The following is a 27,303-nucleotide window of genomic DNA, read 5'->3' as shown; positions in this document are numbered from 1 at the left end:
TGGAAGTGTTTGCCCAAAACCACAAGGAACCTGTGTGGTCAGAAATGGAGAGCCCTGACTTCTTTTATCTTCTAACCACTAGACTTTCCTCAATCCAATACATACAGAGTAAAACCTCTTTCATTGAAGTCAATGGGAATTCGGCCATCAGCTTTCATGGGATCAGGAATTCACCCATAATGTCTTATAGACAACAAAAAGGAATGTATTTATGGTTTTATTATTATCCCTAATTAGGAAATAAGGAGAAAGAAGAGACACTACGTGGTGTAGTCTATATGTACATATGTTACTTGTATTAATATCAATGGGATTTAAAGGTACGTATGAAGAGAACAAGATATATCCCTATGTGTTCAGCCAATATGCTTAAAGCAGCTCCCCAAATGCTTGTAAATACAACCATGCTTTCGAACATGCTGTGTATTTATTTGAACAAAGTTAAATCTCTAAATCCTACTTTCCAGTTCATTAAAGCCTTAAATTGTTTATTTCCAGTTTAAGGTTACTCTCTTTTTTACCCATTAGAAAGCTGTTTGTAACCACATTTCCACTACATTTGGGGAATTAGAGAATTGATAATAATTCTCCCATTAACTGAAGGGGTACCTCTCTGGGAAGAGAAATACTCAAGTTGAACTATACTGTAGTGAGGAATTCTTTCCAGAGAATTTTGGGACAGGCCCAAAACATGTAACTGAATGATCTGGAATGCTACTTACACAACCAACATGTGCTCTTATTGTAGACCTTGGATGACTACGTTCCTTATGGAGGCCAGAGGCTTCGAAAGCCAGTCATTTTTTTCTGAATAGATTGTGTTCTCATTTCCTTTTTGGTTTGTTTTTAAAGTTTGAATGAGCACAGCACCGACCCACTATGCACCAGAGTGTTATTCTGGATTTCCGTTATGCGTGAAGACATGAGAATTCACCCCACACTTTTCCTTTGCAATTTGGTGCAAGTTGTCTTTAAATTAAATAACTGAAGTATTTATAGAATACCCTATGCATTTTAGCAAATTATGATCATGTAGTTGCAACTGATTATTTAATTTAGCTTTTGTGTTGCTGCCTTTCAGATGAGCTTTGATATCTGATTTTGCAGATACTTTTGACTATAGTTTCATCAATTAAAAATAAAAGAAGATTTAGATGGTTTAGCGGGTTTAGTGGATGAACTTCAACTAATGCTGGAGCCCCAAAACTAAAGCAACATTCATGGAGATATAGTTATGTTAGACCTTGCTGATATCCATGGTACTCTTGCAACTTACATGCAAAGGCAGTGCAGAACCAAGTGCTAATTTTATGGCCAGCTGCCAAAAATCACTTTCTCAGTTACCTGATGTAATATTTTTTGACTCCAGGACAATATGGCTGTGTTCAATTTTTTAGTATCATCCAAAACATAAAATTCTATCTTGGTATTACAATCTAGTTTCTTGCTTTTGTCTTAAATAAGCACCTCAAATTGTGATAAAATCATAAATCAGATCTTTTTCCTACTGAAATGCTTCTTACTTTGTAATACGGAAAAACAAAACAAACAGTCATCATCTTTTTAAATGACATCAATGAATAACGAAGCCAAATCCGGTTTCCCAGCGAGGAATTATCAAAAGACAGAAATAGTCCAATCACCACAGGAAATCTTTAAGCACCAAAATGGGGAAAAAAGTCCCCTGGGGAAAGGACAATGTTTCCTACATGGTCATTCATGTCTCCCTGTAATACAATACTGGGTTATTGTTTGTTTGTTTGCTGAAGTAGATGCATAGAATAAAATTAGAAACAAATCCCGACTAACAAAACATTTCAAACACTAGATGCAGACACGTACATTGCAACTCTTGCCATCATAGCTATGTTGTGATGCTTCTTTCTTACGTGCAACCAGACAGACCTTTGATCGCTAAAGCAAGGTGCACTCTTGCCTCATTATAATGAATGTCACCACCCTCCATCTGGTCTTTCATATTGCATATTGATGCAATCTTAGTATTGGTCATAAAATCATCAAAACAACAGGCAAAATACTCTTTAAAACAGACCCATTTTATAGTCTGTCCCCCCCCCGCCCCCAAGGAATTTGTTAAAGGAATGTAAACCCATAGATTTATTTTTCTGTTCAGGTCAAGCCTGGGGTATGCTGCTACATTACTAAACTCCCAAGTCTGAAATTTAGAGCAACACAAAGTTAGCAGGCCTCTGTAGGCAAAAAAAAAAATAAAAATAAAAATAAAATTGAGACTGCCCTTTGTGGACCATGTCCTTTCGGTGGAGTTACAGCTATAACCGTTACCTGCACCAGGATGTTGCAGGTGTGTGGCCCGTCGCTTACCTCTACGTAGTCCTTGGCATGGCCCCAGTCTCTCTTAGCATCTAGATTGCCCAGGCTGAAGCACTCCAGCTGTCCGAGGTGAATCTTAGCTACCGATCGGCTAATTTTGCGAGTAACAAAATTAGCTCCTGGAATAGGAATAAAAAAGAGAATAGTATTAGTATAGTCACAGTGGCAGAAAACTGGCCACCAGGAACAACTTCTAGCTCAGCACATGGTATTCTCTCTTTTAGTCTTCTTTCATTTCCCTCACACCACACCACACCATCATTTATCATTTGAGTAGGCTAAGGAGCTTCAAATGCAAGTGTCATATTAGCTTCACTTTCACAGCAAACATCTTTCTTTGTGGGACTTCTTAAGCATTCCTAATTTGCTGCCTCAGTATTCAGTCCAGGCATAAAGCCAAAGAAAATCATTTGGAATGTCAGTTCTTAAACACAAAATGCAAAAGGTTACATAAAGAAGACAGACATCTTAGACCACCCTCAAGTCTTTTGTTGTCATTTCTCTTTCTTTTTTAAAAGAATGCATATATCTAAATAAATTAATTTATTAATAAGAAACACTGAGATTATCCAAATGCTAGTGTTTTCAAAAGGGTTGCAATGGTTAAGTGTGTTCTGTTTTTCTAGATATTTGGGATTATTTTTCCCCTGGGTTCATTGCAATCATGAAATTGTGATTTCCACTTTATCATTTAGAGGATGTACATTATTTTGTATTTCATTCATGGTATTTCATTGCAAAATACATGTACCCATTCCTGTTCCCTGTAGAGTTGCTTTAAATAACACTTGGTTTTAGTTATTTTCCTATCTTGATTTTTAGAATATGACAGCTGAGTTCCTAAAACCTAGAGAACACTTTTCTCAAAAGCACAGGGATTTGAATTTATATTATGAGTTCAGGCAAAACATGCTCAATGGCATTTGCACACTGATAGGCACACTAAAATTAAAATTTCATGCCTTTTTAATAGCCAAATATATGATAGACTGGTGACAGATGATACTGATACTTCATCCAAATGGAAGGCAGTAAAATTATAGAAAAGTAATGCCCTTGTAAAATGATTTCATCAAATTCAGAAAGTCATAAGCAGTATAGCTTGTACATTAAATGTGGATATATATATATATTTCATAATGCAGTTCTGCTCTTGGAATATGCACCCAAACATTTTCTGTTTTTTGACCAACAAATGACAGTTGCTGTAGAATTATTGAATGTAGAGTGTATGTTTGCAGTAAAGTCAAGAGGACTACAGTACCTTTTGTAACATTTGACTCTGTCAGGAGTAAAGAAAAAAAAAAGACTCTATGGGCACCATTTGGAATGAAGCAATAAAATAAATAATTCAGAGTTTATCACAGAATTAAGGTGGAATTTTTCTTTTCTGTTAACTACTAGAATGAATTGGAGTTGTGGTTATTAGCCATTTAGAATATATCATCACTTCTGTACTTATTTTTTAAAGGATTAATATCATGTTTTTGCCATGTTCCCTGAAAAAAAATGTTCATATAAAAAGGAAACTTAATAAATATACCAATTTTCAGAAGTTTACACATAAAAGCATACTCAGAGGTCCTTTTTCATCAGCATTGCTCAGTTAGATAAATGAGTCAACTGCAGGATCAAAGCCCAAGCCATTCTTCCAGACTATACGTCCTGCATATTCACCAGAGGAAATATGTTTATTGTAATGAAAAACAGTGCTAATCACAGGACCAATACTGTGACTCTGCTTGTAAAATTTCTGGTAGTGGTGTACTGTGGTTCCCCGTCACTGGTTGAATGCGTTTGCAGAGGTAGTGAAATTCTGGCGTAAGAGAAAGCAATGACAGAGCCTCTCTGGAGGAGAGGCTGGAATTTCTCCACTTTTTGCATTTTGTATGTTATCTATGTACTTTGAGGTCTTCATAAAAATTATTAGTAATTAATTAAAATAGATTCAACCTATTAGACCAAACTATTGAGAGTAATGCTGAAGTTACCTACCCTTTTGCATTGAAATAAGATTGTATTTCCTGAATTAACACAGTAGAAGCGTTTTTTTTTCCACAAAATATATCATCTTAAGTTCCAGATTGCAACTGAGTAACCAGTTAAACTAGCAGCTTTCAGCACTACAGTCCCATTTGCAGTAAAAGTCATGAGAGTTGTAATCATCATCTGCATTAATGTAAGCTTAACTGTCAATCTATGAGACTACATTAAGTCCCATTTTGGACCAACCACTTCCTGCTCATAAAAAAAAGAAATATATGGGTTACCGCCTTCGTGTGAATGCAGTCAACGTAACAAAAAATGTATGAAAATATGAATGATACTTCATAGGAAAATGCAGATTCACCTAGCACAGCGCAGCAAATACTGCTAGCAGTTGCTGTCTTCTTCCAGAATCACTAATAACTGGATAGAAATTGTCTTCTAACATCTTCTCCAAGTAACACCAGAATATATACCTCAACAAGCAGAACTGAATAATCAAAGAGCATCATAGTGAAAAATAAAAGAAAGCTTTGTTTTCCAGGAATATTCCAGTATAGGTTCAGTAAAATATTTCCAGGTCTCTTCTTTGAATTGCCTCATCATTAAAGCTTAGGAAGAAAATGAAGCTACTGTTCCTTTTGAGAAATGTGATCAAAATTCTTTTCATGCAACAAAGGACTGAATGCCACATTTCAAAAACATTTAAATGATAGAGTTCATAAATAATGTTTAAATACTGATCTGTTCAAACACAGCATCTTAAAATATCCTCTTACACTTCATGTTTGATTCCATGCTATTAGATGCACATCATAACCAGAACTTAAACTGATGCACACTGGAGCCATACAAAACACCTCAGGTTATGTCAGCATTTCCATTATAAAATCCTATTCTAGGGGCTTGTAATTTGGCTCTAAGATTTTGCTTTGGCCTGTAACTTGGCAGACACGATGTCTCTTTCCTCTGGAATGATCCTATCTGAAGATCTGTGTGGAGCTCTACAAATACCTTTATATAACTAAACACAAGGTACCACTTGAGACACAGAAATGGTTAGCTTCCTTCTTCCCCAGGATGTATTGGGAATGGCTTAATGTTCCTACAGGAGCATTTTCCTCCCCAGAACAGATGATTAGCAGCGGCAGTGGCACAGAGTACCTCAGGTAGCTCCTGATGCGTTAACCATTTTACGTCGTTTTTCCTTAAGTCTAGATGATGCAGTCACTAGCTATCGTGACCGAATAATGTCTATGCTATTATGCTACTAACATTGCTACTGCACATGGAAATGCGTTAACGGTATCAACAGAAGCTAACACAGATTGTGAGGAGAGGGGGATCAGGACTCTGCATTTGATCCTGGCTGTGTACTGCTCCTGGCGTTCAGGGATGCCGCTTTTCTAATGTCTCGCTGCTCATACCTGGCAGGAATGAACTTGGGTGCGTTCAAATGTTTTTTGGCCAACACTGTTGCAATCAAGCACACCAAGTGTTCTGACTTATTTGGACGTTTACTCAAAACGTGTGAGCGTGACACTCTTCCACTTAAACCATGAGGAGAGTCATTCTCGTTCCCTCAGCAGGGAGGGTTAAGCATGCTGGACTGGCTGCCTTGCAGAGCTATTCTAGTAGCTCTGCTCAAGATGTACTGAAAGTATGATGGGCCGAATTATGCTCTCTTTGGGGTTGTTACTGACAGCACTTGAATTACTCTATCACAAAAGCAGAGGTTTGGCCCAGATGTTGCAATACAATCTTTGGTGTGTTGCCACATTTCAGCAGCTCCAAACAGTCTGGGTTGAGGTTTGCATTACTTTTTTTTTTTTTTCAAATGTTTTAAAACAGGCCTTAAACATGAGTTTTCATGATATTAACAGGTCTTTCAGGGACTCGGGCCCCTTAAAGCTTAGGTTATTTTCAAGACCCAAGCCATCCCTCCGAGATCATTAGTGTTCTAATAGGAACCATAGGATCTGATTTACAAACACAGTTTACCCCAAATATCATCTTACAAAGGATTCTTCATTAAACAAACAGGATCTCCAAAACATATATCCCATCAGCAACTATTATAGGAGCAACACTACAACAAAAAGAAGTAGCAAAGCTACACTTCAACAGCTTCCACTCTCCAGCCCAGGCCTGCTGCACGCTGTACAGCATGGCTCCGTGTGGATCCTGGCTGAAAAGGACACTGTCTCCAATAAGAACAGTTTTGAAATCTGGCTATGTCTCTGATTAACACAGTTTTAAAAATAACGCTTTGGGGAGCACCCTTTCCCTGGTGTTCACGTACTGTTCTGAAGCTAGATATCATCACTGAAAATAAAATCTGGGCCTCTGCAGAGTTAACATCAGCACCTATTCCTTTTATCAGCACTAGGATTTCACCCTTTGTGTACTATCTGACTGGCTGAATTAGGTGTTTTTGGCTAGGATCTGTGGTTTACAGGCAGCAGCCAAGTGGATGAAGCAACTAAAACAGCTGCTGTAGTAACTATTTCTTTACGAGAATCTTCATTTTCCGGTCTCTCAAAGCTAGATACCAAAATTCAACAGATTGCAAAACCGCCCTTAGAAAGACTTCTATCCCTGTATAACACTTGTTGCATCATGCATAAGAAAAATCCAGAATGATGGACAACCTAATAGCATTTTGTAGCAGTATTTATCAGCTGAGATGCAGTATTAGCACAATCTATCAAGTTTCCATAACATCTTTTTCTTTTCTTTTTGCATAAATATGACAAAAAGGCCTCTGTCTCTAAAGATGTTGGCACAAGAAAAAGGGGATTTTTTTCCTCTCCAAATTTCTAAGATTCTGGCAAAGGTTATAGTGAAAGCCCAACATGTTCAAACATATTGTGTACCCAGTTCTTCTACTAAAACGAACATATTTCTTTTAACGTATATACATTGTAAATGATACATTTAATGAGATCATTAAAATGTTTTGATTGCCTGAAAGTCCACACTACTCATAATTTCCATTCTATTAGAAGTGTTTTCATTTTCTGTGGCAAGTTTAAATTAAAAAAGAAGTAACACCCAGCTCTTGTAAGAAAGGAACTCCACAGCCTCCTTCACTGACAGAAATCAATACTAACAGTTCTGAAGTCAATGGAATTATGTTAATGTAAACCAGAGAAAAAATCAAGTTCTAAGTCTTTAAATTAATCTTTCCTTCTTTCTTTTCTTCAGTTTTAAAACGAATTTTCAACTCTATATTAATCAAAACAACAAATTCAGAACTGCATTTAAGTGATACTGGCAAAGCACTGACTTAGTAAACACCAGCTGATACATTTTAATTGCGTGCATTATTTGTCAATGCAAAATAACAAAATTTAAACTAAATCTTTTTTTTTTAAATCACAAAAATCACACGTGTGCAAAATCTTTGGAAACAAAGGAAACATTACAGTTATTTTTTCTCTTCCCAACTCTTCATCATATTCTAATACTAATTTTAAACAGCGAATGAGCCTGCCAGGAAATCCACAATCAAATTTTTGCAAAGTGAAAACAAACGAAAAAAAAAGAAATCAAGGTGAGATGATTCATAAACAACTCATTGTAAAGTCATGTACTGAATGGGAAACATCTTCCTGGCCTGAGCAATATATCGCTTTGCTTCCTGAAACATGAGATATAATGCTTCAACATTTACGTTTTAATCCTGTGTAATACAGCCAAAAATGCTTTGCCTTATCATAAGTAAGTAATTCTGTTTATTCTGTCTTTTATAATTAAAACAACAACTTATTACAGCGTATTTGCACAGATTTTTAATACTTATTTTAAGGAATAGTGCTTTTCCACCAGTTTTGAGTTTGTATATCCCTGCCTATTTTCCAATGGGCATGAAGGACCTCTGAACAGGGAAATCAGAGCTATTAAATGTTTCTCAAAGTTATTCTTTATCAAAGATATGTAACATTCCTCTTTTAAAAATCATGTGGAGGCGACAAGGTAAATGCCGGAGCAGGTGGAATCTTCATGCTCTTCACGACTGCCTTGCACACACACAGATGCAAGTTTCTGCCTCCGTGAAGAGCAATGATGGGATCACAGAACCCCAGAATGGTTGAGGTTGGAAGGGACCTCTAGAGACCATCTAGTCCAACTCCCCTGCACAAGGAGGGACATCAGGAGCACGTGGCACAGGGTGGCATCCAGGAGGGTTGGGATGATCTCAATGGCTACAGAACAGCCCCTCTCTAAAGCGACTATGAAAAACTGACACTGGATTAGCAGGCAATCCATATGTGTAAAGTCAAAGATAAAGCTCTTAGTTTTTATACTCAAAATGACCTTATTCAGGACTAGTTACACACATCCAAGCTGTCATATAGGTTTGTTAAAGGATATGATGACATATCAGCAGTAATTGCTAGCCACAAAACTGTTTAGTATATTTCCTCTAAACATTTTTTCTTATTTTTTTTCCCCTCAGGAACTGTACACTGGACAGGAAAAGGTGAGGCATCAAAAAATCTTATAGAGGAAAAACCAAACACTAATACTGGAAACAATATGTAAAATTGTTATTCCTGTTCCCAAGTTAATACTGTTAACGTTACTTACATAAACAGAACAGTTTCGCTTACAGAAAACAACCTTTTACTCCAAATTATTCACTTCTTTGATTTCTTAATCACAATTCATATGCAATGTATTTAAAAATACCTATTTAAACAGTAAACGTACTTAGCCCCTATGATTTGTTCAACACTCACTTAAGGTGTATTTCTTAAATTGCATAACTAATATTATTGAATTAAACAGCTCATTTAAGCTGTCACATAATTAGACATGTCACTGCATGTGTAAGCTATGTGTAAGCGCAAGTGTGCTAGCCCATTTGCTCAGTCTCTTTGCATTGTTCAAGTGTAACAAGTGTAAACAGTTGAAGTTTAGTACTTGCTTTCTTGAATCAGGGCTAAAAAGTCTGGAAATGTTTGCAACCAAAAATCTAGCACTTACTTAAAGAAAATGGACTGAAAAGAAAAAAAAGAACACAACAACGCTGTCTAAGGAAACTCGCTTATGAAACTGAGTTCACCTTACCTTTCTAAAGACTTAACAAATTTCAGATTTCTGTTCCTTTAAACTCAACAGCCCTTTCTTTTCTGTCTTTTCCTACCTCCTTCCTCCCAGCAAACAGTAGCCCATCACAAAAGACCTGTTTTGATGGTTCAAGCCAAGCCATTCAGCCTCTAGCCTATCATTCCCTTGTGATAAAGCAAAGCTTTATCTCACCTGCTGACACATGACTGACATATAACAACTTCTGGGACCTTGTGACCTCTGAAGAGCGAAGTCTGGTTGATTCCCCAGCCTCTCCAGATGGCTGGGACATCAGCTAGTGTTGGGTCGCTCTACAATCAAGATTTGCACCAATCTTCTGTATCTTGCTGTGCACTCACTTTATTGCCAACATTTAATGTGCACATTTATGAGTATAAAATGTGTCACTCTAAGTTGCATTAATAAGAGTTTTTACTTTCTTCCACTAAAGACAAATGAGTGCATATAACAGCTAGCCCTAAAACACAATTGCAGGGGCATGCAACTTCACTGAATCTATACTTAAATCTTTCATTGGAGTAGAAGAATAATCTAGTTACAGTCAAATAACGTGCCTCCCATACAATGTAATATGTAGTGCTGGATAGGTCTGACACTCATACAAACTAAATACATTCCCAAATCCATGTACTCTCTTTTCTGAGCTTTGTGGCTGAACCCATTTTTGGGGATTTTTTTATGAGTTGTTCTGTGTCAGTGGTGGTCCTGAGGGCAGCTCTTACTACTTTGTTTGATAACGTGTGTATCTAGCGTGTATCACTGACAACCCAAAGAATTCAGTGTACAAAATCATCAGTCACAACGTTCTGCAATTACCATTGTGAGGATGAGTTGTTTTCTTCCAAATACAGATACCCCCTCAAATTCACAGCAGATTAATCAATTCCACATATGACAAAGATCAAGAAAAATTGCCGTGCTTTGTGCTGCAGAATGCAAATAATCGATATGTTACCAGGAATATCAGAAAGGCTCACAAGACTTTCCAAGGTTCACTTTGTACCCCATAGCTGTGCTTACTTTCTGGGCTCCTTTTCTAGAGGGGTATGTGGGGCTGCTGAGAATTGAACAGGCTAACACTGAAAGTGATTACATTGGATAAAACCAGAGCGAAACTCTTGAATTGTAGTATTTTAACAACAAATCCCCTCAAAATGAGCTTAATTATGCAGAGAATATATAAATATATCTATATCTACCTACATATATATATAAGATCACCACCAGAGTTTAAGAAGAGAGTAGGAGGGAAACACAGAGACAAGCTGACAATATATCAGGAAAACCGAAAGCCAACGAAGACAGCATGTGTCTTCTGCTCCTGACAAAACTCGGACACGTTTGGCCTAGCTGTGCTGACCCCGTGTACACACGGAGCCAATGACAACATCATTCCACCTAGCTGTAGTTACTGCCAGTTGCCTTGACTGCTGGTAAAACGTTACGTCGCGGTTTCAGAGCAGGCCGTGATCACGCTTGGGGATCTTGGGAGCACAGCAAGGACCCCACAGCTTCCACATCCAGAGCCCGAGCTGGAAACTCCAGGACACGGAGAGTGGCAGCGCCCCCACAGGCAGAAGATACGTCAGGAGGCTGCATAATAAGCGTGGCAGAGAGCAAGCCCCTCGGGATCAAATGCAGACGGAATGTCATTAATCTTTGCTTTAAAAAGAAAAGGGCGCTACATTTACTGAGAAAATCACTTGAAAAGAGAAAAACAGTAAAATTATAACCGCTTTTAAAATGTATGCCTTTTTCTAACATTGTCACTTAAATTAAATCACTCTCTCACAGTCTTTCTGTGTGGGAATGTATCCCTTGCATTCTCAATGCTTAAATAAAAATAACCAAGTAGTTATATGTCAAAAGAACACAGTTTTCTACTAACGAACTGGTGCAGTTTCACTGAAGTCAGATAATTTAAATTTACAAAGAACCAATATTCAGAAATTCCACCATTAAGAAGTCCAATCATCATCATAATTTTTGCATAAGAAAATGTGAAACAGCTCAGAAATGAGCTGTACAAAACATTTAGAAAGTTCTCAAATGACAAAAACAAGAGACCCCGAATAAAATATTCACTGTCCACAGTTGAACTTTTCATGCCTACTACTGTTTTAAGAACAGTATTTTTAAGAACACTTCTTCCTTTGTGGACTCCTGAAATTCATTGTTATCCTGTTTTTGTGATATTTCCCATTTAAGTTAGTTTATACTTCCTCTAGGAACAGAAGCAGCAGTTTGATCACCTGCTGTTCTGAGATGCCTACAATGCTCAAGCACAATGGGGTGAAACCAGGACAGAAGGTTAGCCCAATTCCGAATTTCCTGGCTTTGTATTTTTAGTGAGACCTTTCACATAACTTTAATATCCACATAGGTAGCTGTGCATGCTTGCAAAAACACCCACACGTACACACATTCTATGCATGTTCAGGGAAAAGCTGTAAATTCTGGCACTAAAAGCTAGGGCTACATGTGTTGGTATTGTTTTCCAATGTAGAATATAACTTCATGAAACACCCTGTAATTTTCTTCCTAACAGGATCGCTCCCTGTGCAGAAGAGTGACTTGATCTGACAGCAGAGACTTCTGTATTTTAAGGAATGATGCTACAGTACTATAGAGCCTGTAGTTCAGCAAAAGAAGAAATGTTGGATTCCCAGCTCAGTCTGATCAATGTTGCTACAGAAAAATGAATAATACCCTAGCTGCTTCTGAAAAATCTAAACTGCTGCTCAGAAAGTCACTCAAATCAAGGCATTTATTTAGCCAGTGCCTCACTTTTCTCTGTATGCTTCATTACCATGCACTCAGCTGCAAACAAGAGTCATGGGAGATTTACTTTGAACATTGACCAATAAATCAATCGATAAATGTAGACTTTATTTTTTTCATGCCTGAGTTTTTCACCAGAAAAGTTAGGCCAAAATTTCTACATTTTACAGGAATCTCACAAAGTTTAAAAAAAAAAAAAAAAAAAAAAAAAAAAAGGTATTTGTGAAATGGAGCATCCTGGAAGAGTCAAAAGGGGATGAAATCATTCTGGGTTCAGTGCAAGGGTTGAACAGCAGCCAGGAGTGGGCCGCAGAATCAGAGCCTTGTCAGAGAACTCCTGACAACTCAAGTCATTCAGATGAGAACTACCCATTCTGGGCAAGAAATAAGGCCCTGTGGGGGAAAAGTATGGACTTTCTAAGATTGCAAAGGCACAAGTTTGAAGCTTGTGGAGGCACCTTTACTTCAATCGTTACACAATTTTTGAGCTAATAAGTTTGCAATGACCCCCCGCCGCCTCCTCTCCCCAATGGTTCAGAGTGTAATGGCATTTACCACATTTCTTGGGCTCACAGTAATGACTTAGGATGGTGAGGAAAGCTTTAAATTCTGTGGCCACCGAGCACAGCTCTCTTAAATTTCCAGTTGCAGCCTAGAACCCACTCTCAAAACCAGACAAAACTGAATTTTAAATGATCTCCAAGCTTGCATGAGAAGTCGTCTCCCAATCAGCAGTTTACAGAGGGACTTGAGGAGCTGGGAGGGAAATCACTGAAATTTAACCCTGAACCCCATGTGAACCCAGGGACTGAGACTGCATATTTTCCACTGGCCTGCCATCTGCTGCTTCGCTGCACGTGGTAATCTTTGGCAACCCCACTGAGAGCTGCTGGGGCTACGTCTCTGTTCAGACAGGGTGTAGAAAGAAAAGACACTGAGAATGTCATGGCTGGCTGACCAGACTACTGAGATCAGAGAGATTATGCCTCATTTGCTCACCGAGCCCTGCCAAAAGCAACACCATTTAACTGCAGGTACTCAAAACCCAACAGGCATGTTTAAAGGAATTCTAGGCTTAAAAAGAGGACCATTCATAACGTGCATTTGTTGGGGATACTGTAGCTACCACCTTTTGGCAATTATTCATGAGGGTTTTTAAAGGGAGTTTACAGCGCCCACCATTTCAGGTACAAATGATATCTGGCAGAAGACAGTACCTGATTTAAAAGACAGATGGATCTGGAAGATGACTCAGTAAGAAATAAACAACAGGATTTAATAGCTCAGCAAACAGAGGTAAATAGCAAAAACCTGTAGTCATTTTAAAACAGCCACAGTCTGTTTATCTCTCAGCTCTGAAATGCTGCACAGTATGGGACTGTGAGGGTCTGGTTCTTTTATGCATAACCCTCATAAGTCATCTTGTGACAAGGGACCTCCCTTGAGTCACAGCCAAATCTACATTTGTTCATCCTAACCCTCCCGCAAGTTCTGAATGAAGTAGGCTAAGAATCAGCTCTCTAAAACTCTGACCACCCTCTTTTACAAATGCGTCTCAACCCTTTCAGTGACAATATACTAAACACTCACCAAGGGAATTTACTGGCTATTTCAAAATGATAACTGTATAGATGCAAAAATTTTTCTAAAAGGGTCTTTAAACTGCAGGAACGTTGTTGTGTAGTGCAAAATTACCACAGGCACTGGAATCAAATAACCTTGACTTCAACCTTATATTACTAAAATATTTCCCCTGTCCCCTTACCACCCTTTATACCAGTAGCTCTATCAATGAATATGTAATTATATGTGTCTGCAACAACATCCTGCCCTGTTTTTTCACTGAAATACCGATCTTAGAAAAGACACTGCTTCTCTTATATCTGCTTGGCAAAATAGTCAAAGACACTTCAGTAAGATAAGTTTCTTCTCAAGGTTGTAGAACTACGGTGGGCAGATATCAGGGTTGACAAATGTTCTTCTAATTGCAAAGGGACAATACAAAATTGTCCTCTGACTTGGAACAGGCAATTGCTGTCACCCTTTCTTGTTCCCTGCTGCTCTACTGCCTCCACTCTGTCTGCCTCACAATGAAATCAGAAAACAGACAGAAAAAGCCACATAAGAGAGGAGGAACAGACATCTCTTCTCCAGCTCCAGCTGTGTTGGAGCCAACAGGCTTCACTGTTTTGATGATTCCAGGACCCTTAAGTCTCATTTCATCCCTGCTTGACAGAAGTGCAAAGCAGAGGTGAGAAGGGCCTTCAGACTTACAAAGGCAACTTCGAAAATCTTTCAGCCATTCCTCCCTAGAAACAGCCTTTCTCTGAGAGATGGAATCAAATACCCCCACTCCAGCCTCTCAGTAGTACTTTTTTGCACCTATGTAACCCCCAGAGGCCACAACAGAGTTTTACTAGTGCTAAGCTTGTGTAAACAAAAAGCAAGATGGGCACAATTTGTTAAAATCGGTGAAGTGGAGATCAAACCTGCACTGCACAATATTTTCTTCTGATACAAATGTGTACCTTGAAAATAATATGTTTGAAGTAAAAAATCACCCATTAACATTCCCACTCAAAACTGCTTCTTAGCTTAGCTCCACTGAATCAGAGCCCCAGTCTTGCTCTCTGCCTTGACTCATAACCTCAGTGACAGTCCAGAAGCCAGGCAGAGTCACTTCATAAAATGTACTAAATGAAGCAACTTTTAATAAAAACATGGACTGGCAGGTAGCCATGTTAAAGAAGGAAAGACCTAGTAAGAATATCCTAGAGCATAAAAGTCTCTGTTGTTCCAATTACTGCAAAGCAGGAAAATCTCTTTAAATACTCTTGGTTCAAATGATCATTTGACAGAAACAACGGACAAGACAAATGGCTGTAAAACAAGGCAAGTGGATTTCCTACTGCTACAATATCTTACTTGACTCCCATGACACAATTTCTCTGTTATTCTCCCTTGCCGTGGTAAAGTAAACTTGCAGGCTACCCAGAAAACAGATGAGTGTAATCAGCCCTTTATAAATTATATCCTTTCTCTCAAGGAAAGCAAATAACTTTCCCTCCTCTATAATAACTGTTTCTAATACTTCATTTATTTTTTAAATTGTTTATAAAACACTTCAAGAGAGGTCAAGACGAGAGGGCAACAATAATTGGAGATTAAGGAGACTCTCTAAGTATTTTGCGCCTGTGAGTAAACACTTTGGCAATAGTTACGATACAAGATAGATCTACTAAAAATCAGCTCTATTCATGAATTTCTTGAACACGTGCTATTTCATCTGATAGAGATTCTTAATTTCAATTCAAATTTAAGCAGCTACATAGTTTTATGTCACATGATTCAGGCAAGTAACAATAGGCATTAAAATGGTCTCATATGGAGGAAATATAAAAGATATAGAAGAGGATCAGAATGGAAGATCTTCTCATGAAGTTTGCTACAAATCTCTTGAGGAAGCAGGAACTTTTCTCCTCAAAGACGGGCGAGTTTACCTCAAAGTCCACGGAGTCATAAATGAGGAGAACAGAACCTTGACAGCAGGGCTGCAGCGGATACTCACATACTCACATGTACATCCAACAGTGTCAAGGGAAGTGGCTGTTCCTACCTTTTTGGCACTGGTGAGACCACATCTGGAGTTCTATGTCCAGTATTGGCCTCCTCAGCACAAGACACACGTGAAAATGCTGCAGGCAGTGAGGTAGATGGGTAACTAGCATGGTCAGGGGCTGGAGCACAGGGCATTGGAGGCGGGACTGAAGAAACTGCTTTGTTTACCCTTAAGTAGCAGAGGGTTGTGGTCTACAACTAGCTCGGATGGTGTAGGGATGATGGAGCCAGTCCCTTCTGAGACAAGAGGGCATATATGTAGCAAAGTCAAACTGTATTTAGATATTAAGTGGTTTGTTTCACTCACAGGGAAGATGGTTAGGGTCTGGAGGTTAGGGCTGGAGGGTCTCCATGCTTGCAGATAATCAAAAAATCAGCTGGACAAGGCCCTGAGTAACCTGATTCAACTTTGAAGGTGGCCATGCTTTGAGTAGGCAGAGGAGAGCCAGAAAGATTCAGAGGTCCCTTTCAACCCAAGTTATTTTATGATTATCATAGCCATGCACTCAAAGAACATCAGCATCTTCCACAAGAAATAAACCAGAATTGACACTGCTCTGTAGGAGAAAAGTTAACACAATGAGTTCATCTTACTCCTGCTTAGAAAACTACATTCTTGCTTATCCTAAGATTTAATTAAGTAGGAGAAGAATTTAAGACGGGGCAAGAAAAGACTTACATTCACAGCAAATATTAAACCTGAATTTGTATTTCATAAATACTAAAAAGAGAAGGCAAACGACGGGGAAACTAGAATAAAAAGTTATGTTTAAGAACACTGATATAAAGTAACAAAAACAAGATAGAAGATGCTAAATAGGAAAAGAAAGCATATGTTTATCAGAATTTTGAACAATGGAGAAAAAAAGCACTAAGTTTAATTGTTATTATTATTTATTTTTATTTATGTCCTGAATATTTCTTTTTTTTTTAACTGCATGCAATAACAGTAAGAAGGGTGAGGCTGACAAAGGTCCATGCAGTCCACTATCCTGTCCTCAAATTGGGCTACAACAGATTCTTACAAAAGGGATATACATACGAATTCCTCAGGCCCTATAGAGAAACATTTTACTGGTATTCTCTTCTAGCTTTAAGAGATCTGGGTTTGCCTGCATATAGCTTTGGATGGGGCTCCACTAATTTTCAAAATCCTGTGGCAATAAACTACTAACTTCATATAAACACACACTATAAAGGCAAATCCTTTATTATTATTTGTTTTGAACTTTCATTTGGCAAGATGAGAATCAAGGGCCATGAAACGAAATGATGAGAGCAAGCATTCACTTCCCATCCACCTTTTTCCCAGGCATTTAAGACCACACATAGTCTTACAATAATGCCTCCTACATGTCTACCCCCACTGAAGCATCCTCCTTCTCTTTAAATGTATTCCTCAGAGTGAAACTGTTCCATTTCTTTTTCTCAGTCCTCTGGCCTTACTTCATTTCCCAGTTAGATGGGGTGGAGAGCATAAACCTGACCCTGTAAATCACTGAGCATGCTCGTCTAATCATTAAACGTTCATGCTCCCATTTCTCAGCAGTATATGAAGATGAGTACAAACATCTTAAAAACTCTACATTGATCCCTATTACAAATGTCCTCTCTGGTGTCAATAAGACTTCCCTTATGCTTATGAACGTGTCTATCTTGTTTGTGTCTTTCTGGATTGAACTCATTGAGCTCTATTCAGTGTTCAGTGGTGTGAATTTAGATGCAGATTTAGGTCTTTGGGTGGGGTTTCATAAAGAGGTTGCAAGCAAAAGGGACAAGTGTGTCCTCTTTAAGTCGCTGTGGCATGGCCTACACACTCCTTTTTTGTTTTGTTTTGTTCTTCCTTTGCTGCCCATAAACAGTACCAAATAGCAACCGCGAGATAACTCTAGGAAAGGGTAGAATATAAACTCCTTACAATATAATCTTCTGAGCTGTTGAGTGTCACAACTGTGCAGATTCCTAATGAAGCCAGCTTGTGACACCAAGTAATATTATCCACACTTTGCAAATACACATGAATAAAATTATAGTAAGCCCTTGATTCATTTGTTTCTTTAAAATCATAGAAATGCAACGCATCAGAGAAAAGAGCTTTTCAGATGTGTTTCTGCATAGCCCAGAACAGGCCACCAAGGAAATAACTCTCCTTAATATCTCATCCACCAATGAAAAAAATCTGAGGTACTGAAGAAAAAAAATGCTGAATAATTATACAGAAACAATAAACTTAAACATGACAAAAATACTTGCTGAGGGATTTAAAAGCAGCCAGCAGTATAGGCATATCAGCTTACTAAAATGAAGTCAAATTCTTAAGTTATTCTCAAGAGTTTCAGTGAAATTCAGTAAACACTATTTTACTCATGACAAAGTACTTTCTTTATCTGACTTACTTATATGGGGACGAGGTTATAACAATGCAGGTTAATTATTTAGGTTTTGTATTGTTACACTGCATTCACCCCCATTCTAATTTCTCTCTCCCTTTTTTTTAATACCCATGTTTCCCTGATGTTCTAAAACGCACACTGTCATGTTGATCAAGACAAACATAAGCTCCCATTGAACTACCTCAGCTTAATACCAAATTGATAAAGATTATTCCCACAATTTATTTTAATCCCAGTGAAAATGTTTCCCTTGGATCAACATTTCCCCTGTCATTATTTGCTAGTCTACACAGTATGCATGCCATCCAGCAAGTATAACAGAAATAAAGCAACTTCTCCAAGCAAAGTAAAGTATACACTGCTACTAAACAGCCTCAAGTTATGAAAAAGCTGTTTGTTTGTTTGTTTGTTTGTTTGTTTGTTTTAATGACAGAGTCAGACTGAACCAGAACTGAAAATTGTTTTGATTGATATTTTTTCTCAAATATGAACTGAATCTGAACAGTCATTTTGAAGTCTTTGTTGAACCTAAGACACAACTGAATAAAAAAGAAAACATATCTGATTACTGGATGAGAATAATTATTTAACAGAAAATATTTCGGAAGAAGCCTCCTTATCACTTGAACTTTACTTTTTATTTCAAAACATTTTATTTTTCAGCTTGAACAAAATCAGAGATACTGAAGCAGTTAAATCATTACTGACCTGACCAAAATGTCCTGACTTGAGTTAGTGTCAAACACAAATCAGAGCTGAACCAAACCACTTACTGATTCTTCATATTGTTTTATGTTTTTCACATATTGACATTTTTAAGTATCCCAATCCCATGTTCTTGCACTCCAGGAAAGAGAATTTGTATTTCATTTTTAAATGGATTATATGCAACTTAGCAGTTTTCCCATAAACATGTATTTCAGACTAAAAGGAAATGAGGTTAAACAAACATTTCGAGGTAACTACTGCCTGCATCATTATCTAGCTGACAAGTTCTGCTTTTAGAATTAGGGAATTATCATGATGAATTATCATGATCTCTAAACAATTTCTTAATGTTATATTTCCTTTCTTTTTTTCCTAAAGAATCCTTTTAGTATTCATGCCTTAGAGTGCTTTGAACAAAAATGAATGTTCCTGTGTAATAAAAGGCAGAAAAATCCAGCAGGACTTCACTGTGGCATGTGGTTTTTGGATACTCTGGTGAATAGTTCAAGATATTTACCTTAGTCCATTTCAAGCAAGGCATAATGGAAAGAAAAAGATAAAGTTAGTGTGAAAAGCACATGGATATGGCATTTACACAGAGGAATACTGGATTGAGAGGATCTGGGTTTGAACATTATCAAGAAACAGAAACTTTGGATTATTGGGAGGAAGTGTTCTGGGAAAAGAAAACTGTATTTTAACCTGGATTACTCTGGAAAAAAAAAAAAGCAGTAAACTAAACAAAATGTCAGTCCTTCAGATGACACAAAAACTTACTTTATGGGTCCAATAGAATTAAGGAGTAAATTTAGATCTGGTACTGTGGATCAATCAGCAGATGTTAATTAAATCTTTATTTTGAAAAAAAAAAGGTATATTGCAAGAAAGTTCACACTTTTTTAATATAAATAACATATTAATAAATAATATATTAATAATATAAATCAAATAATATAATTGGAAATTGGGCATGTGATGTTAAATATTTATGTGAAAACAGTTTTAATGGTAATAATAGAGATGTGAAAAAGATGCACAATGAAATCTGAAGGAATAAGGCTGCTATGGAAATTGTCGTTTTGTATGATCCCAGGTAATTCTACAGCAAGTGTGTGTAAAGAAAATGACAGCAATAATTGGAAAATACACTTCCTAAAAACATGAAATAGGCCAATATTTAAAATAATGCTGAATGGTTTGTAAGTATCTCTCCAAGCATTATAATTGCATTTTTAACACTTCTACTTAGTTTAAGTTTTATAATTAAATTTGCACAGAATACTTAGAGTATTTGTCTCAAAGAAGATTTGTTCATAATTGGCTTAGGAGGTAAAACTTCTCCTTATCTTCCCTAATAATAAAAAAATCAGAAAATACATCAAGGTAAAAATGATATGTGCAACAACAAACTGTACAGAAAGCACAGTTAAATAATTCTATGTATCTAAGGTTATTTTGTCTCCAGATTTAACCAAGGTTAAATAAACAGTATCCAAGTTTAATTTTAATATTCTAAATGTTTTCTTATTAGGATTCTAGAAGAAAAAGCATATTTTAAAATGTGTTAAATCTTTCAGAAGCTCTTTCTTCAATATCAAGGCTTAAAATAATAAATATTAAATAACCTGACTTCAACCTGTAAAAGAAATGCCAAGTTTTAATAATCCCTCAGGTATATGATCAAGGCGGACAATACATACACACAACCATGATTTATTGCAGCTTTGCAGCAATATTTACTGAATGTGCTAATTAGTACTGAATGTACTAACACATCGGACTTCCATGTACCAGCGATCATTTTCGAGTGTAAGACACATACTTGCACACATACATAATTTTGGAAAAAATGAACAACGTGCCCAGATGACTCTGTGGGTTCCTCTGTGGGTGCTGATGTCTGGTCATCATTGTCTACAAATGTCACGGAAAACCAGATGAGGTCACTACAGCACAAAACCCACAAGGAACCTGTGGAACCAAAGTGACAACAGACACTTAACTTACTTGTACGTACACCAAAATTGTGCAATTACTGCAGCACACTGATTAGCTCAGACCCAGAATTGCTTCATCCCTTGATTTCACAACAAAGAACTTACTTTCCTTTAAACACAGTTTATAGCTGCGACGCTTTTCTTAAAATGACAAGCACCTTTATGAGATGCAAGTGTAAGCTTAAAAATGTACTATTATTTGTTGGTTTGTTAGCTTCCTAAAACTATTTTGCTAATAGATTTTAGATTCATCAGCACGATGAAAACTCTTGCTAGTTCTTTAGTCACACCAGCACAACCACTTACTGAATTATACAGCAAAGGTAGCATTTGACTGCTCTTTTTATAAGAAATCAAGCTTTTAAGTTCACAGCCTGAGTTACTGTTACACCAATCTGGCTCTAATGTTTTTATTAAATATTGCACGGTCCACAGGGAGAAAAAAAAAAACACCTTTGCCCTAAAATCTGCTAACACTAAAAAGGAATGTAATAATATGTGCTGTAACTTTTTCATGTGAAACTCAAAGAGTTTTAAAGAGAAATGCACGTTATCTGTACCATATGCTCATGTTCCTGGTTACTGAATTCATTTTGTAGCATCTTCACCTGAAGAAGCCAACTAAACACCATGGTATCCACTGAGTACGACTTAGAAATAGGCTTTGAGAATGTTAAAACTGTTTTAGAAAACAGTACTGAATCTTCAAGACTCCTGTAAATGCAAGCCATGAATCAAAAGGCAGCAAGAACTGTAATACGAGAACTGTAATGGTGAACTAGCATGGTGAGTGCAATGGAAAGATATTCTTTTAAGCATAGGAGCACTCATTGGCATTTCCATGAGGGCATACGAAATATAAAGGGGATGCATAGAGCAAATGCCTACAGCAAATGCAGACAAGCACAGCATTGGCACCAGAAGCGATTTCTACTACTAACACACAGTGAAATTCACAGCAGTTGTGTTGAAGATTCAAGTGCTACCGGGGCAGGATGAGGAGGAAAGAAACTGAAGAGATTGAATTAATTTAGATTAAGTAATAAAAAACGGACCTTCCTTGAGCTTGGATGATCCAAACCATGTGAAGATCTCAGTGTATTTGAGCAGGCTTATGGCCCAGGACACACAGTTGCTCATTCTGCGACTGGGAAATGGAGAACCACATACACTGCCTAATTGTAGGGCAGAGGGTTGACCACATCTCCCAAACAACTAATTCAATAGAGCAGAATAGCAAATCACACTGCTAGTACTAATCTATCTCAAGCCCTTGAGTGTGCAAACTCAAATAGCTAGTTTAGTCACATGATTAGCTTTACTCTAGATTCAATGGCACTTCAGTTAAGTGCTTAAAGCTAAGTATGGCACTAAGTATCTCATCAACAAAGCACTGAAGTGCAGAATTATTTTCTACTTATTCTGTTTTCAATAATTACATCAATGTTGGGAAGGCTTAAGACTACCCCTGTCCTCAGAAAGGGCACAACCTCTTCACTTATCTTCAAGAAGTGTAATAAAGGTAACAGGAAACCTTATATTGTTTTTTGAAGAGGGCACCAAAGAGAAACTCTGTACAAGTACACCGCATGTCAGACTACTCAAATGTCCCTGATAAATGTACACGAACCTCCCAGTGACTGAGATTATCGGGGGCAGAGAAAGGTGTCAAAACAACAAACACAAAGAAGATTTATAATTGTAAAAGAGACGTTTGATTAATTTATTTTTTAAGCTATGTGTTTGTGTTCATTACTGATATTTCTCTCATCTCATCTGGACTTTGCTTAAGACTAAAATGGACTAGGAATTTTCCAGGTTCACACTGGCCAGCCTTGGGAAAACTACGATTCTATTTTAAAATTTTTGATAAAAGTTCTCAGTCCACCTACTGATGGATATGAATTTGACTCAGTCTGTAAATATCCTATTCACCATTCACTATTTGTAAATTCTTACACTTCTGGACATAGTTTCCACTGTCCAGTTGCAACATAACAATTAAGTGGAACATTTAAAAATGGTTTTCTAATTGAACTTTTAAAATAACTTTAAAATTATATTAAAAAATAAGTAGAGTTCTGGGTGAGAAGTATCAACCTCTATCTCTCTCTGGAAGAGTTATTTTAGAGAAAACAGGGCACTGAAGCTGCTGGGAAAATGTTTCAGATAAAAATGTTTCAGATGGCCTGGTATTTGTGGCTATGGTAAGGCAGCTGCTGCACTGCTGCAGAAGGGATAACAAACTATGTCAGAAGTCACTTCTCTTACTTGGTCACTACAGTTATCGCTGCTTGTTTGTCACTATAAAATTCCAAAAAGAATATGAAAAAGCCCTAGAGTACACAAGGAAAATGTGTCTCAGAACTAATATAGTTGGCTTTGGCTGGTGAGATGCTAGAGACAAGTTACAAAAAGGTGAATGCAGTGATACCATAACCTCCTCAAAGTCAAGGGCTTCATGGAGTCTCTCTTGAAAGGCAGTCTTGTCAGACATGGTAATCGGTGGATGATGCTGGCAATACTGCTAGGACCATTCCTGCACAAACTGTCCTCAAGGGTACTACAGAAGAGCTTGTATAACAGAAAAGCTGCCTTGAGCTCGTTTTACTGAAAGGAGCTAATGAGATGCAGCCATCACTTAGCTGACAAGTGGGCTTGTCAAGCTGTAGGCTACTGAACTGTCGAAGATAACAGAGTAAAAAAGCCAGAGGGATTACAGAGGCTGCTGAATCCATGCTAGCTAGCAGGATAGCTAGCGTAAAGATGATTTTTCCCAAGATTCCAGAAAAAAAAAAGGCACTGAAGAACTAACGAGAAAACATTTAAGAACTCTTAAGCGTATAAGAACTCAAAGAGAACGAGCAACGTGTTAGAGGCTGCTGCAAGAAGCCATGAGAGCTGATGTTACCCAACCAAGTCTGACTGGAAAGCACTCTCTTTAGATGACTCTGCCAGGGTTTGACAACACAGTAATGTTTGGGTTAATAGCTTGTCCCAGGCAACTGGTGTATTAGCAGTAAACATTATACGCATACGAACTTGTGTGTATGACCTTGTTTTCAAGGTTCTGTGTCTGGTAGAAGATGCCCAACTTAAAGCCACCCCAAAACAGAAAGACTGCAGGATGAGGTCCGCGAGTCTCATGTTCTTAGTAACTGCTTTGCAATGATACACAGCATTCTGCAGATGTGAAACTGGAAATACTTTCTAATTTCTTACTTCCGGGGAAACCTGACATCACTGATACTGGATTACAACTAAGAAGAAGGCAGAACAAAAATGCATATATTTAAGAGGATAACATAGTAAGACATAGTCTGTACTAGTGATATTAGAAGTTTAGGAAATAATTGCTATGATAACAATGAATAAAATATGAAGTATTTATTACTTATGGAATAAGAACATTATAAACTAATTTATGCAGCATATCTCTTGCAATAACGACAAGACTTTTGCTCTGTGTGATTTTTTTTTCTTTCTTATCCCTGACTGCACTTCATGAAGATAATGACATTATTTAAATTTAAGGAAAACATGCAACAGAAGACATAAGCAAGTCACAAAAGAACAAAATATTTGGGCAGATGCAACTGCAAGATCAATGGCAAATAAATGAAGAGACAAAAACAACAAATAGAGAAGTGCTTGAGCCCAGATGAGTGTCCACATCTGGGGAAACAGAGCCCTGCAGTATGCTCTTGTCTGGGCCATCACTTAACCATGTATTTAAGATAAGGTGTTATTTGCCAGCCAAAGTGGCTTCTTTCGTGCATCATTTGTGCATAGTCTTCTTGAGACATCCTGTGTACAGACCATTTCTTTTACTCACCCCTAATGATCCAGTGAGGACAATGAAAAAATGTTTGCAAAGTCTGAGTTGAAGAAAAAGTAACACTGACGTCTGCTAATGCTCGAGAAATGTTAAGAACTACACAGCAAAGTTTTCTAAACTTAATAGATTTAACATTTTGTAAATTGTGCTGGTGTTTCTTTTTTATTTTTAAGTAAAAAAAAAGAAGTAAAAATCAATCATGGGAAATAGCAGAAACTATAATCTGCTTTCTTCTCAACATGGAATAAGCCATAAGGGAACACATGATTTAATGACAAGATGATGCATCTGATAAGATAATAATTTGCTCAAGGAGAGATCTGGGTTGCAAATGCAGCTGTTCCAAAAATCTAAACCCACAGGCAAGAAATTACTTAACTGTATCCATAACTATTTAGATAAACTAGTGATAGGCCCCAGAAAAATACATTGGATAGATAAGTGTAGAATCAGGACTACTTTGGGATTGAAAAGAAAAACAAAAAATTAAGAGATCGGAAGGGTTCCCACAAAGTACTCTTGCAAAGACTGAATCAAAAGGATTTCAGTAATTAGCCTGTTCAACATAATACCTTCCTTTATCAGTGCTCCACTCAAGAAACAAAATTAGATCCCAGTTCAGTTCATTTACATGATTGTTTATTTCCCATATGAGGCAAGTTCTGATGCACTGACCTGTATCACATGCACACCAAAACCTAAACATATGCAGAAATTTTGAGTTCAGCTTTGCCCTCATACATAAGTATTGGCCAGTCCTAGAAAACTGATACACAAGAATCAGATGAATCATTAGAAATATTAAATTTGACATTCCCACAAAAATCTCTTTCATGTATTGTGGTGTGCTAGGTAGTTAGTTAGGACTAGTTAAAGTTGCATTATTATCAGTCTCAACTGATTCTCAGAAAAATTAACCAAATTTACTTATTTCAGAAGTTCAGATCCTTTTCATAGAAAGTCACACATACCTATTCCTGAAAATCCATCTGTACAAGTAGACCCTAATGCCCATATTTATCTGACATTTGACTGCAGGTATAGATAAGAAAACACCTGTGTGGATCACTTAGCAGGATCAGTCTCACAGCAGGGAGAAAAAGCCAGTAAGAATGTATGTCTTCAGGACACTGCATGCTTTCTCTGTTCAAACATGCAAACTAAAAAGCATGAAATGATCTTGGCTGCTCCCGAGCACACAACTGTCTGAGTAACTCTTTTTACATTGGCCATGGTACCTTGCCATCAAGTTTTCAATATGCCAGGCAGATGATCCCTGATAATAGTAACCAGCTTGCATTTTTCTCATCCAGCAAAGAGTCAGCAAGACACAACACTCTGCTGCCTTTTGCTATTCAGATATACTTGTGGGATGGGAAACTTTGTATTAAATGACATAGCCCTGCCTGGTCAAGTTTTATACTCTTATATTCCTCACAGACCTAAATTTACAAGAAGAGCACCAGTATAAGCCCTTAGTATTTCCAGGGGTATTAGGTTGATGTGCTCCTTTTGCAGAGAGCACGTGCAAGGGGACTAGCAATTAGTCTTCATAACCAAAGAAATGAGAAAGGGAAATCTGGCATATATTGGCTACCTTTATAGGAGATGCAGAAGAACAGCTGTCACATGGTAGAGATTTTTTGTTAAAAGTTCCTACCAGATGTCACCATCTGCTACTGCTCTATGAAAAAGAATAAAAAAAGGAGACTGAAAATTTCTCAAAGAAAGAAAAAAAAAGAACAACAGAATATATAAATTCAGAAGACACTGAAACATATTTATGGCTTATGGGAGAACCCCTTATCCATTTGCCCTCCTGGCAAAACAGAGATACAGACGTACAGTAAAAGCCAAGAGCATGCCCCGTTCTCTTCAAATCGTGGTTTCTTTTCATATTGCTCTTACTACTAGTACGTTGACAACCTTCAGCCTGCAATCTAACACCTAGCCATTTCCTTCCTGGCTGAGAGAGATCACAGAAATGAGCAGTTGTATCCTTTCCCTCTGGCTATACAGCGATGGTCTGATGACAACTGCTTTACCTGAGTTGGTATCAGACAAATAAAAATTTCCCACTGAACGATCTACATAGTGATGTCATGCGTGGAGACAAAGCACCTATTACTCTGGGGAGAAAAAAAAAAAAAAAGAACTAACAAAAAAACAAACAGAACTTCTGTTGCATTGTGTCAGGAAACATGCTGTACATGTTTGTACATCTTGGTAGATAAAGATCAGATGAGGCAAGCAATGAAGTGGTTAACCAAATCGGAGAGTTGATCTCAAACCTCCAAAGACACATCTTGTAAATCTGAGGAAACCTCTTATACAGAACTAAGGAGGAAAAAAAGTAAGGGCTTATCTGGGAAGAAACAAATGACACTGTCAACAACTAGTTTGTTTTTTTACTTAAAAAAAAAAACGATATCAAGGAAGTTCCACAGCCCAACAAAAGAACAGGAATCTTTCCAATGGTGTCAAAAAGGCTTGGATCAAGCCCCAGCTTTCCTGAAAACTAGACTTGCTAATT

General features: G+C 37.5%; 1 protein-coding gene across 2 annotated transcripts in view; it reads right to left on the bottom strand.

The window, feature by feature from the left end:
* GMDS (GDP-mannose 4,6-dehydratase) overlaps positions 1-27,303 on the bottom strand; it is a 403,890-nt gene that overhangs the window by 217,080 nt on the left and 159,507 nt on the right. For both annotated transcript variants that reach the window (XM_088535645.1, XM_088535646.1), the window contains exon 7: positions 2,344-2,471. In XM_088535645.1, coding sequence (XP_088391771.1) covers positions 2,344-2,471 — 128 coding nt within the window. The remainder of the gene's footprint in view (positions 1-2,343; positions 2,472-27,303) is intronic.

The sequence above is a fragment of the Tinamus guttatus genome, unplaced genomic scaffold, assembly GCF_059628265.1.
Source record: "Tinamus guttatus ecotype Peru unplaced genomic scaffold, ASM5962826v1 Tinamus_guttatus_pri_ptg000639l, whole genome shotgun sequence".
In the NCBI taxonomy this organism is placed as follows: domain Eukaryota; kingdom Metazoa; phylum Chordata; class Aves; order Tinamiformes; family Tinamidae; genus Tinamus; species Tinamus guttatus.
Note: the sequence above shows the minus strand (reverse complement) of the source record. Positions and strands in the feature narration are given on the sequence as shown.